Source organism: Acomys russatus, chromosome 6, assembly GCF_903995435.1.
Source record: "Acomys russatus chromosome 6, mAcoRus1.1, whole genome shotgun sequence".
NCBI classification, from domain to species: domain Eukaryota; kingdom Metazoa; phylum Chordata; class Mammalia; order Rodentia; family Muridae; genus Acomys; species Acomys russatus.
The window spans coordinates 35423678-35437730 of NC_067142.1; the positions used below are offsets into that span (position 1 = coordinate 35423678).

The 14053-nt window shown below is 49.5% G+C and overlaps 1 protein-coding gene across 1 annotated transcript in view; it reads left to right on the forward strand.

Annotated features, from left to right (window-relative positions):
* Positions 1 to 12964, forward strand: part of Cacna1s (calcium voltage-gated channel subunit alpha1 S) — a 66375-nt gene extending 53411 nt beyond the window's left edge. The window contains 13 exon segments of the mRNA XM_051147487.1: positions 199 to 358; positions 1287 to 1414; positions 4453 to 4549; positions 5174 to 5276; positions 6008 to 6109; positions 6396 to 6520; positions 8398 to 8526; positions 9635 to 9885; positions 11010 to 11095; positions 11774 to 11865; positions 12110 to 12259; positions 12400 to 12556; positions 12559 to 12964. Coding sequence (XP_051003444.1) covers positions 199 to 358; positions 1287 to 1414; positions 4453 to 4549; positions 5174 to 5276; positions 6008 to 6109; positions 6396 to 6520; positions 8398 to 8526; positions 9635 to 9885; positions 11010 to 11095; positions 11774 to 11865; positions 12110 to 12259; positions 12400 to 12556; positions 12559 to 12644 — 1666 coding nt within the window. The 3' untranslated portion in view covers positions 12645 to 12964.
* The last annotated feature ends 1089 nt before the right edge of the window (positions 12965 to 14053 follow it).

The following is a 14053-nucleotide window of genomic DNA, read 5'->3' on the forward strand; positions in this document are numbered from 1 at the left end:
TTTCTCTACAGCTTGGCTCTACTTTAGCCCTGTATAAAGGTGGAATTTAGAGGCTACAACAAAGAGTGGACACCACCCTCAGGCTTATGGGGATCTGACCTGGCGGTGGGAGAGGGGGAGGGGCGGGGGAAACGGGGGGATGTGGGGGTGCAGGCCAGGCATATGTGCATAGGCCAACAGTGTCTCTCTTCCGTTCAGGTGTGCCACGGGGGAAGCCTGGCAAGAGATCCTGCTGGCCTGCAGCTATGGAAAGCAGTGCGACCCAGAGTCTGACTACCTGCCTGGTGAGGAGTATTCGTGTGGCACCAACTTCGCCTACTACTACTTCATCAGCTTCTACATGCTCTGTGCCTTCCTGGTGAGAAGTCTGCAGGCTCTAGCCAGGGCGGGACTGGAGGGGTGAGGTGCAGTGGAAACATCTCAGGGACACTGGCAACTCCTATTAGACCGTGGCTTGTTCTGATCTTTTGAAGTGTCTGTTTTTTAGCTCTTTTTTTTTTTTTTTTTTTGCTCCTAATGGACTGCAGGAGTCCATTTGACAGTGAGTACGGTATATATTATACATGTTTTATATAGTTTTATATATAGTTTGCAATCAGAAGGCTGTGACAGACTAATTCTCAATAGGTAGAGGCTTCCAGTAGAGACATTTAATCCTAATTACTCTTCAGCACAGAAAATAGCCATGATACAAGACAACTGAGAGTCTAAAATGAGTCTTTCAAGAGATCCAGGTTAGGGTCAGGAACAGCATCAAGTCACTTGGAAGAGGCAGGGCTATCTGTGAGGAAGGCACCCACTAGGCACCCTCATGCTAGTGTTTCTGTGTATTCCCTGTATTCCCCCCAAAACCTTTAAATGTCTAGTGTTTGCCAGGCACTGGGTTGAGTGCAGGGGGTAGAAACATAAACAAGAGCTAGTAGTGTCCTGGCTCTGATGGGGTGAGTCCATGTGTGAGCAAGCCTGAAAATTCAAAAGACCCCTACTGTAGACAGGAAAAGTCTGGGGTAGTGAGAGGGGCATGAACCCAGAAGAGGCAGAGTAAATCTTAGAGATCAGAATAGCTCCCGAAGGGCCACCCTAGCTTGGTTTTAGTGCATGTTCACCAGAGCACATGCTAGGCAAGAACAGAGGCAGGGTCTTACTTGCATGTGGAAGTGGAGTATACTGGGCGGCTGGAATAAGGAAGGAGCCCCATGCCCAGTCTGTCCCTGGTCCCCACCCCCACCGTGACACCAGTCCCTGCATCACCTGCCTGTGCTGTGGGAACCCCTGTCTTTTTGCAGATCATCAATCTCTTTGTGGCTGTCATCATGGACAACTTTGACTACCTCACAAGGGACTGGTCCATTCTGGGCCCTCACCACCTGGATGAGTTCAAGGCCATCTGGGCTGAATATGATCCAGAGGCTAAGTGAGTCTTTGCGTGCAGTGCTGGGTACTTGTCACACTCCCCTCCCTTCCATCCTAGTGTCACTTGGGGGTCTCTCTGTCTTCCCTTAATCTACTCAAGGTTCCAGCCTGGAGAACCAGCTTGTCTCAGAGGGACACCCTGACTTTCTGAGGAAGTGGTCACCTAGCTTCTAGTTGGAGCCTCAGTAGTCAGAAGTGAGAAATGAGATCTTACCAGGCACCCCAGGCCTGCCTGCTCACTGTGGGTTCTGCTCACCAACCATTTTGGAGAGTGGATTGCATACGATACAGAGTCCTAGGCCCCATGTAGACTGTCTGAGTGAGAGTCCTTATTGCCGTCAGCCTGATCCTCAGGCATCTCCCTACACAGTAAAGCATAGGAAGCATTTTTCTCTTTCTCCTCCTGATAGAAGAGGTAGTAGGTCATGTTTGCTGAATGTTTCCCAGTTATCAAGTTTATTTTTTATTTCTTTTTATTAATTTATTCATATTACATCTCAATTTTTATTCCATCCCTTGTATCCTCCCATTCCTCTCTCCCTCCCACTTTTCCCCTACTCCCTTCCCCTATGGCTGTGACTGAGGGGTACCTCCTCCCCCTGTATATGCTCATAGGGTATCAAGTCTTTTCTTCGTAGCCTGCTATCCTTCCTCTGAGTGCCACCAGGCCTCCCCATCCAGGGGACGTGGTTTAAATACCACATCTACATGTATTGGCTCATCTATTTCTTCCAAGAGCCCATGGCACAGGTCCTCTGGTCATTGTAGTCTCACAAATGAGCAAACTGAGGCATGGAAAGATTAAGTTGTCTGGGGTCATACAGTAAGTGAGAGTATCAAAATTCAGGGCAAGTCTGTCCAGAGTCCTTGGCAAGTGTACTCTAAAATGCTTCCAACTGGAACACTAAATACTCCTGGGGGCAAGGGCCTGGAGAGATGGCTCAGAGGTTAAAAGCACTTGCTGCTATTCCTAAAGACCCAGGTTCAATTTCTAGCTCCCACGTGGCAGCTAACAACCATCTACAACTCCAGTTCTAGAGGATCTGACACCCCCTTCTGACCTCTGTGGGAACTTCACACATGTGGTACAGACACACATGCAGGCAAAACAATCTATACATAAGTTAAAAGGGGAAAAGAAACATAGCTGAGAGCTGGAAAGATGGCTCAGCAATTAAGAACACTTCTTGCTCTTCCAGAAGACCCAAATTTGGTGCCCAGCATCCATGTCAAATAACTCACAACTACCTATAACTCCAGCTCCAAGGGATCACTTGCCTTCTTCCAACCTCCATGGGTTCCTGCACACAGTAGTATTCATGCACACAGACAGACAGGCAGGCCGGCAGGCAGGCATGCACACATGCACAGGATGCACACACACACACACACACACACACACACACACACACACACACCTTTTAATCTACTTGCTTCTATCACTATCTCATGATTCTAAATTAGGCCTGGGGAGCTGGGATATGGCTCAATGAGAGAACATTTGCCTGTCATTCGAGAGACCCTGGGCTCAATCGTGTGTGTGTGTGTGTGTGTGTGTGTTGCATATTTGGGTGTGTGTTTGTATATGTGTGTTTGTGTGGTTTTGTGTGTGTTTGTGTTCTGTGTATGTATTGGTGTGTGTGCGTGTATGTGTGTGTATGTATATGTTTGTGTGTACACTCAGCACTTAGGATACAGACAGTGTGGAGTTCTCTGCAAACATTATGGCCAGCAGGGTAACAATCTATGTGAGGCAAGAAGGAAATCCAGTTCAACATGACCCAGTAGCCAGTGCTGGTTGTAACTTTAGAGTCTGACACTGGAAATTTTGTTTTAGTCATATTTAATTACAGTACAATTTGCAAAAGTTTCTTAGTATAACACAATCCCATGTGCACAAGAAGGCATGATTACATCTAAAGTTTTCTCAGAGGACATGTCACTTCTCCATGAAGCTGGGGTGTAGAGACAGGCTGCATGTATCATCTTAAGGGCCTAGGAGGAGGGATCTGGAGTGGTCTGGGTCAGGCCATACAGGTAGCTCAGAGCTTACCTAGGTTATTAACTACCTCTAATCCTGCTTGGAGGAGCTTGGGGGAACCAGGTACGACCTGGCTTTACTGACAGCACAGGGGTTACGTAGGCTAGTAGCCACCTCCACTCCCAGCCTTCCAGGCAGAAAACAGGCTACACATCTTTTTTTTTTTTTAATTGCCAGGCATGGTGGCGCATACCTTTAATCCAGTACTCTGGCGGCAGAGGCAGGTGGATCTCTGTGAGTTTAAGGTCAGCCTGGTCTACAAAGTTAGTCTTGGACAGCCAGGACTGTTACACAGAGAAACCTTGTCTCAAAAACAAAAACAAAAACAAAAACAAAACAAAACAAGGGCTGGAGAGATGGCTCAGCTGTTAAGAGCACTGCCTGCTCTTCCAGAGGTCCTGAGTTCAATTTCCAGCAGCCACATGGTGGATCACAACCATCTGTAATGTGGTCTGACACCCTCTTCTGGCATACAGGGGTACATACAAATGGAGTACTTATATACAAAAAGTAAAACACAATCCTTAAAAAATATGTATGTATTATGTAAATATGTGTGCCTGCAGGCCAGAAGAGGGCATAAGAAAAACACGTTGTATAAAATTTACAAAGAACTAATAAAATAGTTTAAAATAATGTACTAGGCTACTTAAAGTAAGGTTAAAAACTAGGAAATGAGATGTGAGGTCATGGCGCACGCCTTTAAACCCAGCACTTAGGAGGCAGAAGCAGAGGCAGGTGGATCACTGAGTTCGAGGCCAGCCTGGTCTACAGAGTGAGTTCCATAACAACCAGGGCTACACCGAGAAACGCTGTCTTGAAAACAAACAAACAACTGAAACTTTGTCTTTAAAACAAACAGCAAAACAAAACAAAAACTAGGAAATGTTCCTAGCCCCCCTTGGCTCCCTACCCTCCTTGTTCACTCACTGAGTAGGAGGCAGGGATGCTCTGGGTACCATTCCTGGATGTACACTTGTCTGTGTGTCCTCCCACAGGGGAAGAATCAAGCACCTGGATGTAGTGACCCTGCTGAGGAGGATCCAGCCCCCTCTGGGCTTTGGGAAGTTCTGCCCACACAGGGTAGCATGTAAGGTAACCAGCGAGGCTAAGCAGCTGTGGCTCTCAGGGACAGAAAATCAACAGGTGCCATGGGGCTGGCTGGGTGACAAGAGAGGGCCTGACAGAAGGAAGCATTTGCAGCCATGATTTCCTGGGTCACTATGTCAGTCAGCTGGCTGTCACCCTAACAGAGACCTGAGACAAGTAACTTAGAGAAAAGGGCTGCTTTAGCCCCCCAACTGGAGGTTCCAATCTGTAAGTCAGACAGACTCATAGCGTTTAGGCCTCTGATTGTGGGGGATGGCTGCAACACAGGGGGGCCGTGGTGGAGCAAAACCACTTATCTCATGGCTGAGACCCAACAAGGACAGAAAGCCTGTCTCTCAAGTACCCCAATCATCCCTGTAGGTCAACCCCTTACAGGTGCTACCTCCTCCTGGTAGCAGCACCCTAGGATCCAAACTGTGAACACATGGGCCTTGCTGGACATTCCAGATCCTACCCTCCCTGCTGAGCTCAAGTGTCATGAATCAACGTATGCATCCCCTACACCACAGCCCTCACAGCCACCCCCTTCTATCCCACACTGGCTGGAGATAACCTGGTGACTTGGGCCTAGTCCCAGGGCATCAGCAAACCCTACCTCTCCCTGCACAGAGGCTGGTGGGCATGAACATGCCCCTGAACAGCGATGGCACCGTCACCTTCAATGCCACACTCTTTGCCTTGGTGCGCACAGCCCTCAAGATCAAGACGGAAGGTGAGGAACTTCTCACAGGTGCCCCTTTCTCTGAGAGTGTGGATTCAGGCATGGGTTCCCAGAAATGTGGAAGGAAGCACAGGCCATGGTATGATCACCAAGTCCTCGTGCCCTTCGGGTCTCACAGGGACTCTGAGAACGCTCTGCATGGCAAGATCACTAAGATTATATACCATGTTCCTCAGCTGTGTCAAGGCCAGAGGCGTGACAGTGTTCCCTCAGGGCTAGGGTGCCCCCTGAGTGGCTCTGGGTGGGGCAGAGGTAGGACTCAGTACAGGGCAGGTATGAGAGCTCACACTTGACACCACTAAACTTGTAGGCACCCAAATCGGGAAAACATGTGGTGGGAGCAGGGAAAAGAATGGGGTTGGGGTTGAGGTCCTGTTCCTGAGTCTTCAGTCAGAGCTCCAGTGGCTTTGGGGCCATCCCCTGTCTAGGCCAATGAAGTCAGATGCGTCCATGGGCAGGGTACTTGGGAAGACAAATCGGAAGCTAGGATTCAGGAAGGGACAAGTCAGAACAGCAAGACGACTGCCTGGGGAACGTGGGACAGATTTGAATATGTGGGGAAAGTTTGACAGAGAGGAAAAAGGAGATGACGGCCTACAAAATTTACCAGTCTAATCACTGTAAGCCAAGGCCTAAGGGTGAGTAAGTGCAGGATCAGAGAGTTGGGCTGCCCATGCCCCCATCAATTTAGGGCCACGCCCACCTTTCTCCCACCTCCCCAGGCAACTTTGAGCAAGCTAATGAGGAGCTGAGAGCCATCATCAAAAAGATCTGGAAGAGAACCAGCATGAAGCTCCTGGACCAAGTCATCCCTCCAATAGGAGGTGGGTGCTGCCCTGGGAGACCAGCGTCTAGGATAGACACAGAAAGATTGAGAAGCTTCCTCAAGAAGTCCCCTGGGAACATGGCATCTAGATACGATTAATACTGTAGGTAGATGCCACAAGTATCTTACAGAGACACACCAGCTCAGGGTGGCAGGTGCCCGCTCACCACCTCAGCAGGATGGACTGAGTGCCCAAGCCTGCTGCCCCGACCCCCGGCTCCCCCTTCTGAATCTAGTGTGAGATTCCCACTGGTCTTCACCACCTCCCTTTTGGCTGTCTACAGATGATGAGGTGACGGTGGGGAAGTTCTACGCCACGTTCCTCATCCAGGAACACTTCCGGAAGTTCATGAAGCGCCAGGAGGAATATTATGGGTATCGACCTAAAAAGGACACAGTTCAGATACAGGTAAGGGCAACCTAGGTGGGTTCCAAGAGACATCGTTGCTGACCCAAGTCCATCTCCTGGTCCCTTCAGCAACAGTCAGGGATGGAAGCAAAGGGAAGGGAGCCCAGATGAACAGAATGAGACGATGATTCAGGTCAGTCCAGGATGGGGAAGAAGATCTGGGAGCTCCTCATCTCTGAGTGACTGGACCAAAGGAAATTTGATTTCTTCAAGGGAGAGACCACAGTGGTCTCCAAAGAAAGCAGAACCTGCCCCCACCAAGGGGTGGGCTCCTCTGAGTATGAGAAGAAATGTTTAGGACTTTATATTTTATCTCATAGGGTTTTCATTTATTTTTTTTCTTTTTCTGTGTTCACTGTAATACACATGATTCTAAAAAGTAGACATGCAGGACTGGAGAGATGGCTCCTCCCACGAGGAGCACTTGGTGCTCCAACAGGAGACCTGAGTTCAGTTGTTCCCCGCACCTACAAGGCAGCTAACAATCACCTGTCAGTCCAGATCTGGTGCCCTCTTCTGGCCCCTGTGGGTATTGCACACACCTGGTGCACAGACACAGACATGGTGCAGGCGAAACCCTCACACACATAAAGTCAAAAAACAAACAAACAAACAAACAAAAAACACCTTTAAAAGCAAAACATTGCCAGGCTGTGGTGGTGCACACCTTCAATCTCAGAACTCAGGTGCACGCGGATCATTGTGAGTTCGAGGCTAGCCTGGTCTACAAAGTGAGTTTCCAAGACAGCCACTGCTGTTACACAGAGAAACCCTATTTGAAAAAAGACCAAACAAAGCCAGGCGTGGTGGTGCACGCCTTTAATTCTACCACTCAGGAGGTAGAGGCAGGCGAATTGCTGTGAGTTTGAGGCCAGCCTGGTCTACAAAGTAAGTCCAGGATGGCCAGGGATACACAGAGAAACCCTGTCTCAAAAAACAAAACCAACCAACCAAACAAACAAACAATAAACATGCACACTTGGGCTGTATGTTCAATAATGTATTCTAATCCCCTTTGTGGTGTTGAAATAACTTTACATAATTGAAAGTTTTTATATGAACTATTTAAGACTATCTCTCACATGAAACTCCATCAGCTCAGAATACTTCTGTGTGAACTTCCAGAAAGCTTGGATCTACCCTACATAATTCTTCTACATAGACACACTATAACTACTGAGACTAGGATACCAGTGCTGACACATTGCTATCTTGTATTCCTCACCTTGTTCTAGTTTCACCTGCTGCTCCAACAGTCCTTTATAGAAAACTAATTGATCTCAGAATCGCACACCCTCCTAGAATCAAACACCTTGCATGAACGCCCTCTCAAAATCATACACCTTGCATGCACGCCCTTTCACCTTGGTATCTGGCTTTCTGGAATCACTCAGCAGTCTCTTCTTAACATGACCTTGATGCTTCTGAGGACATGGGTCAGGCTGACCCTCAGGTTGGGTTGATCTGATGTTTCCTCATATTAGATAGAAAATATACACTTTGGGTAAGAATGCCACAGACATGATGCTGTGTCCTCTTTGAAAATTATCAGGTGACACTCATTTTGATTTGTTCTATTGGTTGTTACTGAAAGTTCCATTGACTAAAAACCAAGAGACGTCTCTACTGAGAAGCCTGGGTGGGATAGGTATAAAAATCTCTACCCACACGATTTTAGAAAACCCCTTAGAAACCTTTCAGAATGTAGACTGTCTTCCCCCAGAGCAGAGAAGGACCATGGGCCTCAAAGTCCAGTGACATTGGTCCGGGATGGAGAACAGGTTTCAGGAGAGCTATAGGTTCTGTGGGGCCAGGGAAAGCATTTCTGGTCTCCTCTCCTGGACTTGAGTGTTGCCCTGTCCCTTTAACATCCCTAGGCTGGATTACGGACCATAGAGGAAGAGGCAGCTCCTGAGATCCACCGTGCCATCTCGGGAGACCTGACAGCAGAGGAGGAACTGGAGAGAGCCATGGTGGAGGCTGCCATGGAAGAGGGGATATTCCGGGTGAGTGAGGGTCCTAGCCATTTCTGGGGGATCAGACACAGTCAGTAGCTGTGGAGGAGATGGATATGGGAGCTAAAGATATATCTACACCTTACCGCCTACATCTTCCAGGACTCAGAATCTATGACCCAAAAGTATTACCTATGATACACCCTTCCCTACATTACCCACAAGTCCTCATCTAATTCCATCTCCCAAAGGTCTGTTTCCATTCAGTCTAGCCCTGACTCTTGTTCTGTGGAGAGTTGTGACTCATTGGATGCTGTTTTAAACAAAATCCCAACCTTTCGATTTTACCAATAAAGATTAGGGAGCCAGTGTTGGGGGTGAAAGCCTGCTAGATCATAGAGGCAGAGAAAGAGCCCAGCTGACCTTCCTCCTCAGTGATGGTCCAGAAGGGGGAAAAAAAAGACTCCTTCCCCTCACCATCTCAAAAACCTTCAAACTGAATTGTGCCTCCTTTCTACTTCCTGTGTGTCTCTCTATCCTTTCTCCTAACTTCCTCTTACCCTCTATGGTTTTTTCCCTATATTCACTCCTGTCAAGTGGTTTCTGGCTTCACCTCTTGACCTATGGTTGACTTTATTTAATCCTGTTTACACTGTTCAAGCAGAAAGCTCTAGGATTAAAGGAGTGTGCTGGGGTTTTTCCAGTAAACAACACAATCTCAGGGTTCACAATATGATCAAATATTCTGCCACAGTTGGATCTTGAAGATTCTTCATGGAAACCCCATTAAACTCTATTGAGTTTTCACAAAAAATGGTGGCCCAAACAAATGACATGTAATGTCCTATGTCACTTGATTAGAGGGGAGCTAAAACACAGTTCTGAACACTCCCAATCCAGTGTTCCATGTTTCTATGTGTGTGTTGCCTGTATGGTTCCTTAGGTATGTCCTGTCTGCCCATCACATTTAGACCTTGCTGAGGGTGGATTATGTTCTAGTGTCACCTTTGGGTCTCTTCTCATCTGGCCTTGCAGATTTATCTTCCAATCCCATCACTTGTTTCTAGCATCACCATCCCAAGCTCTCAGCCCCAATGAACCCCTTATCCTCATACCCAGTCACTGATTGCAGTCTCTCCATTCTCCCCCTTGCTCCTAGAGGACTGGAGGCCTGTTTGGTCAAGTGGACAACTTCCTGGAAAGGACCAACTCTCTACCCCCTGTCATGGCCAACCAAAGACCCCTCCAATTTGGTGAAATGGAGATGGAAGAACTGGAGTCACCTGTCTTCTTGGAGGACTTCCCTCATAACCCAGGCACCCACCCTCTTGCTCGTGCCAATACCAACAACGCCAATGCCAATGTTGCCCGTGGCAACAGCAGCCCTAGAAACCACACAGTGTTTTCCAGGTAACGGTGATAACTTCTGGCCATGGGTGTACAAATTCTGAGATAGGTTTGAGAGGGAAGGAGGCACCATGAAATGTATAGAATGTACTTTGTTTGCTTTGTGCCCTTGGGGACCACTCTGCTCCCCTAACACAAGAGGTAAACCCCTGGATGGAAGAGGTTATCTTTGACCAGCAGGGGGCAGCCTCTTGTCACCATTGGCCTTTCTGTGATTCGCAGTAGGAAGGCACTAAAGTGTACTGGTCACATAGCATAGTTTAAGAAAGGGTCTCTGGCAGCAGCATGTACCATCAGAACCTCTGGATGGTAAGGTCAGTTGCTGGATTTGGGTAGTTCCCATCACAGTAATCCCAGGCTGTGACTTAAGTGTCACAAAATACACTAGGATGGGGAGCAGGGCCACTTAGCCATCCTAACACAAGGGCTGGGTTCCCAGCGAGGCTTCTGCTCTGGACAGGCCAGCCAAGCAGTGGTCTCTTGAGGAAGAAGCCAACTGAGCAGCTACTTTCCTGGCCAGGACTGCCAACACCTCACTCCAGTCCAAAGAGGACTCTTGAATGCAGCCCAGGATACTTGAAGGGTACCTATGTCTTTGGGTCACCATGGTGCTAGGTAGTGAGGAAACACAGAAGCATCAGACCTGGGCTCTGCCATTAGGGTGTGTGCCATGTGGTATAATTGTGACCAATTATGAGCAATTAGGTGTACTGAGACCATGGGCTGGAAAGGCCCAGAATAATTCTCAGATTCAGTTGGACATGAGTAATATGTAGGAACTTTCAAAACTGCTGGTGTCTAAAGTGAGGTCACAGCCGATGGGTTTCATAGGCCAGCCGGTGTCTAAAGTGGGGTCACAGCCGATGGTCTTCACAGCCCGGCCAGGTGAGCCCACTAGTGTAGTCAGGGTTGAGAACTAGGGTCCTAAGACTGCTGAGACTATTCAGAATATGAGAAGGGCAGAGGAAAGTGGAGGCAGCCATGACTTTGGCTCATTCCCCTAAACTCAAGGATGGCTAGATTCAGTGCTGTCAGACTCTGCCCTGGAACAAAGCCTCCTGCACTCTGATAGGATGCTCATTGGTACCTCAGTGAATGGGTTCCAGCCTGCTCTGCTTCTGTTTCAGCATCTACTATGAAAGAGAGTTCCCGGAAGTGGCAGACATGCCTGCTACCAGAGAAGGACCCTTCAGTCAGCCCTGCATGGTCTCTGGTTAGTCCCTTCTGTGACTAAGAAGCTGAGCTTTCTCTTAGAGGGGGGTTGAAAGTGCCCCCTCCCTACTTAGAGCCTGGGAGAGCCACTTAGAACCTTTATGATAAGATGGACGCTAGCTGGACCCTGGGAAGGGGAGTATTATTACCCAGCTGAGGAAGGCTCCAGAAAGGAAGCTGAGGAAAACAGGTGGGGAAAGCTTGCTCACTCTAACGGCCTTATGCAGGCCTACACCCCACTCTGTGCAGGCTAGCCTGGGGTTCCCCTTCACTAGGCCCCTGGAATGTCAAACACCCTCACCCCCCCCCCAACCCCTGCCACACAAATGAGCCCTGGATTGTTGATTCCTGAGCAGGTGATTATGCAGTCTCCCTGTAGGTCTTGGATCACTGTGTGACAGGAGGATCCCCGGAGGGCAGAGTGCAGTAGTAATAAGGGTACTTCCTTGCTCCCCAATACACTTTAGCAGGCATTCACATAGCCATGCTGGAAAAGAGCTTGCTAGTGAGTCTGGCCCTCAGCCTCTCCCAGATTGTAATGACAAGGAGAACTGGCTGCCAGTTCTGCCTGGCTTGGAGTCGCTTAGGTTTCAACATGTGTCTACCCATTAGGCTATCATCTGTAGCTGGCCCATCAGGAGTCAGCAGCCCCAATGACCTTGTCTTATCTTGCCCACAGGACCTCACAGCAAATCCCGTGTGGACAAATGTAAAGGACAGGTGACCCAGAAAGGAATGCCTGGAGGCCAGGTGCTTCCTTCTCCATGCCAGGTAACAGAGGCAAAGGCCTGGGAAGAAGTGCCATATGGACCTCACCTGGCCTGATGCTAGGAGTGGGGCTGTGGCAGGGGAGGGGCCCTGTAGGGAGCAGTCCACCCATAACAGAAGGGTCCTGTGTTTCTGTATCCTCCCCAGTCTGTGGGTCTGGTTGAGACCCCCTTGGATGAGCTATGGGCTCCAGTATACCTGTTTTGGGGGGGGGTGTGCTGTCTTTGCTTTTGTGTGTTTGGAACAGCTTCCCCAGGCAGAGCCACCTGTGCAGGAGAGAGAGGGCTCCTTGCCATGGTCTCTAGAAACATCCCACAACAGAAGCTTTGAGGAAGGCGTTCCCAGGAACTCAGCTCACAGGTGCACAGCTCCAGCTACGGCCGTCCTGATCCAAGAGGTAAGGTGGGACAGGGCCACTCCAAGGGGTAACTTTGTACAGTCTGTCATGAGAAGAGGGTAGGACCAATGGTGGAGGGCCCCAGAAGGCAATGTGCCTGGAAGACACCCCTCCCCTCAAACCTCCTCTTCCCCTTGCAGGCTCTGGTTCGAGGAGGACTAGACTCCTTAGCAGCTGATGCTAACTTCGTCATGGCAACAGGCCAGGCCCTGGCAGATGCCTGCCAGATGGAACCAGAGGAAGTAGAGGTGGCGGCAACAGAGCTACTGAAGCGAGAACCCCCAGAGGGCAGGGCTATGTCCTGGGAGGCTTGAGCCTCAGGTCCTCCCTGGACAGCCCAAACCAGCATCGGGGGCTCCCAAAAGACCCTTATATATGTATATGAAGCCTCCCCAGAATGGCCCAAGCTTAGAACTGCCATGACCAAGGGCCAGAAGGCACTGGAGTGGAGAAGGGCTAGCCAGCCAGCCCAGCAGCCTCGCCTCCCACTTAGTAGCCAGCTGCTTGGGCTGAGTAGCAGTGGTCAGGAACCACCTCAACCAGGCAGGCGGCCATGGATGGGCAAGACAGGCTCTTCTTCTCACCAGCAAGAAGCAGGGGTTGGCAGAGCTTCCAATGTTGTTCACAAAGGCCTGTTCGCTGCCAGGGTCTGTCTGTCATAAAGCCGCTCCAACCAGCTGGACATTAAAGTCTCTAGGACTGACACGGGCACCTGGCTTCTGCCTGTCTGTTTTATTTTATTTTATTTTGTTTGTTCTATTAGAACATTCGGGACTCCCTCTATCCCCTTACTCAGAGAGGCTGGACCTTGCAGAAGAGTCCCAGGCCAAATTTACTTTCTCTCTGACAGCACTAGAGGCCATGCCACGCCCTGGTTACATCATAGCCAACCATCTTTGAATCAGTGACCCTATGACTTTGTCCAGAGTCCACTGCCAATGCCGATGCCAGCCTCAGTGGCAGTAGTTTATGGCCATGGTTATCACTATTTGTGTTTCCATGGCTCCTCTTCCATGCCACCTAACCCTGCTGTCTACCAGCCAAGTGCCCCCATGGGCTCCCTTTTCATCAACCATCTCCTGTCCAGGGCTTCCCATGTGTTTACAAAGCACTTTCACACAAAAGCCACTCAATGCTCACCGTGGTCACATTCAAGATGGGGAAGCAGAGGTGCCGCAAGATGGCAAGACATACCTGTAGTGTATAGCTTAAAGCAAGGCAAAGCTGGGACTGCCTCTTCCCCTTCACAGGACACTCTCTCCTTCTGTCCACTCCTCCTTTAAGTGTGGGTGGGCCAAGTGCCTGCTCCATGGCCGTTGCTGTGGTAACAACGCTAGCCTGCTGTGCAGCCTCCTGGTAAGGCCCACAATGGGCTTCTGAGCTCCTGGGGCCTGCCCCAGGATGTGTAGCACAGGGCAGAGGTGACTCTTGGTGACCTGTGCATCCGGGCCCTAGCCCTGGTTAGGCCCCAAAGCTTCTTGGTGCCGTGTCGGTGCAGCAGTTTCAACACCCCGTGCCCTTTTCTCCTGGTGCCCTGTCAGTGAAATAGTTTCAACTCCTTTCCACAAACCGCCAACCAACAGCTTGTCTTGTCCACCTCACTGGTAAAGAGAAACCACCGCAAGGTCCTTCCCCTCAGTTTTTCTAATCGTACTGATCTACCCACCCCATGCCCCTTCTTTCTGGACCTACTGAAAGCTGGGTCTTAGCTTCAGGCAAAAAACTGTCCCTAGCCAGCCATTCCACCCTCCCCTGTCTCTGCACTGTATCCTCTTAGTGTCATCTTCCAAGTGC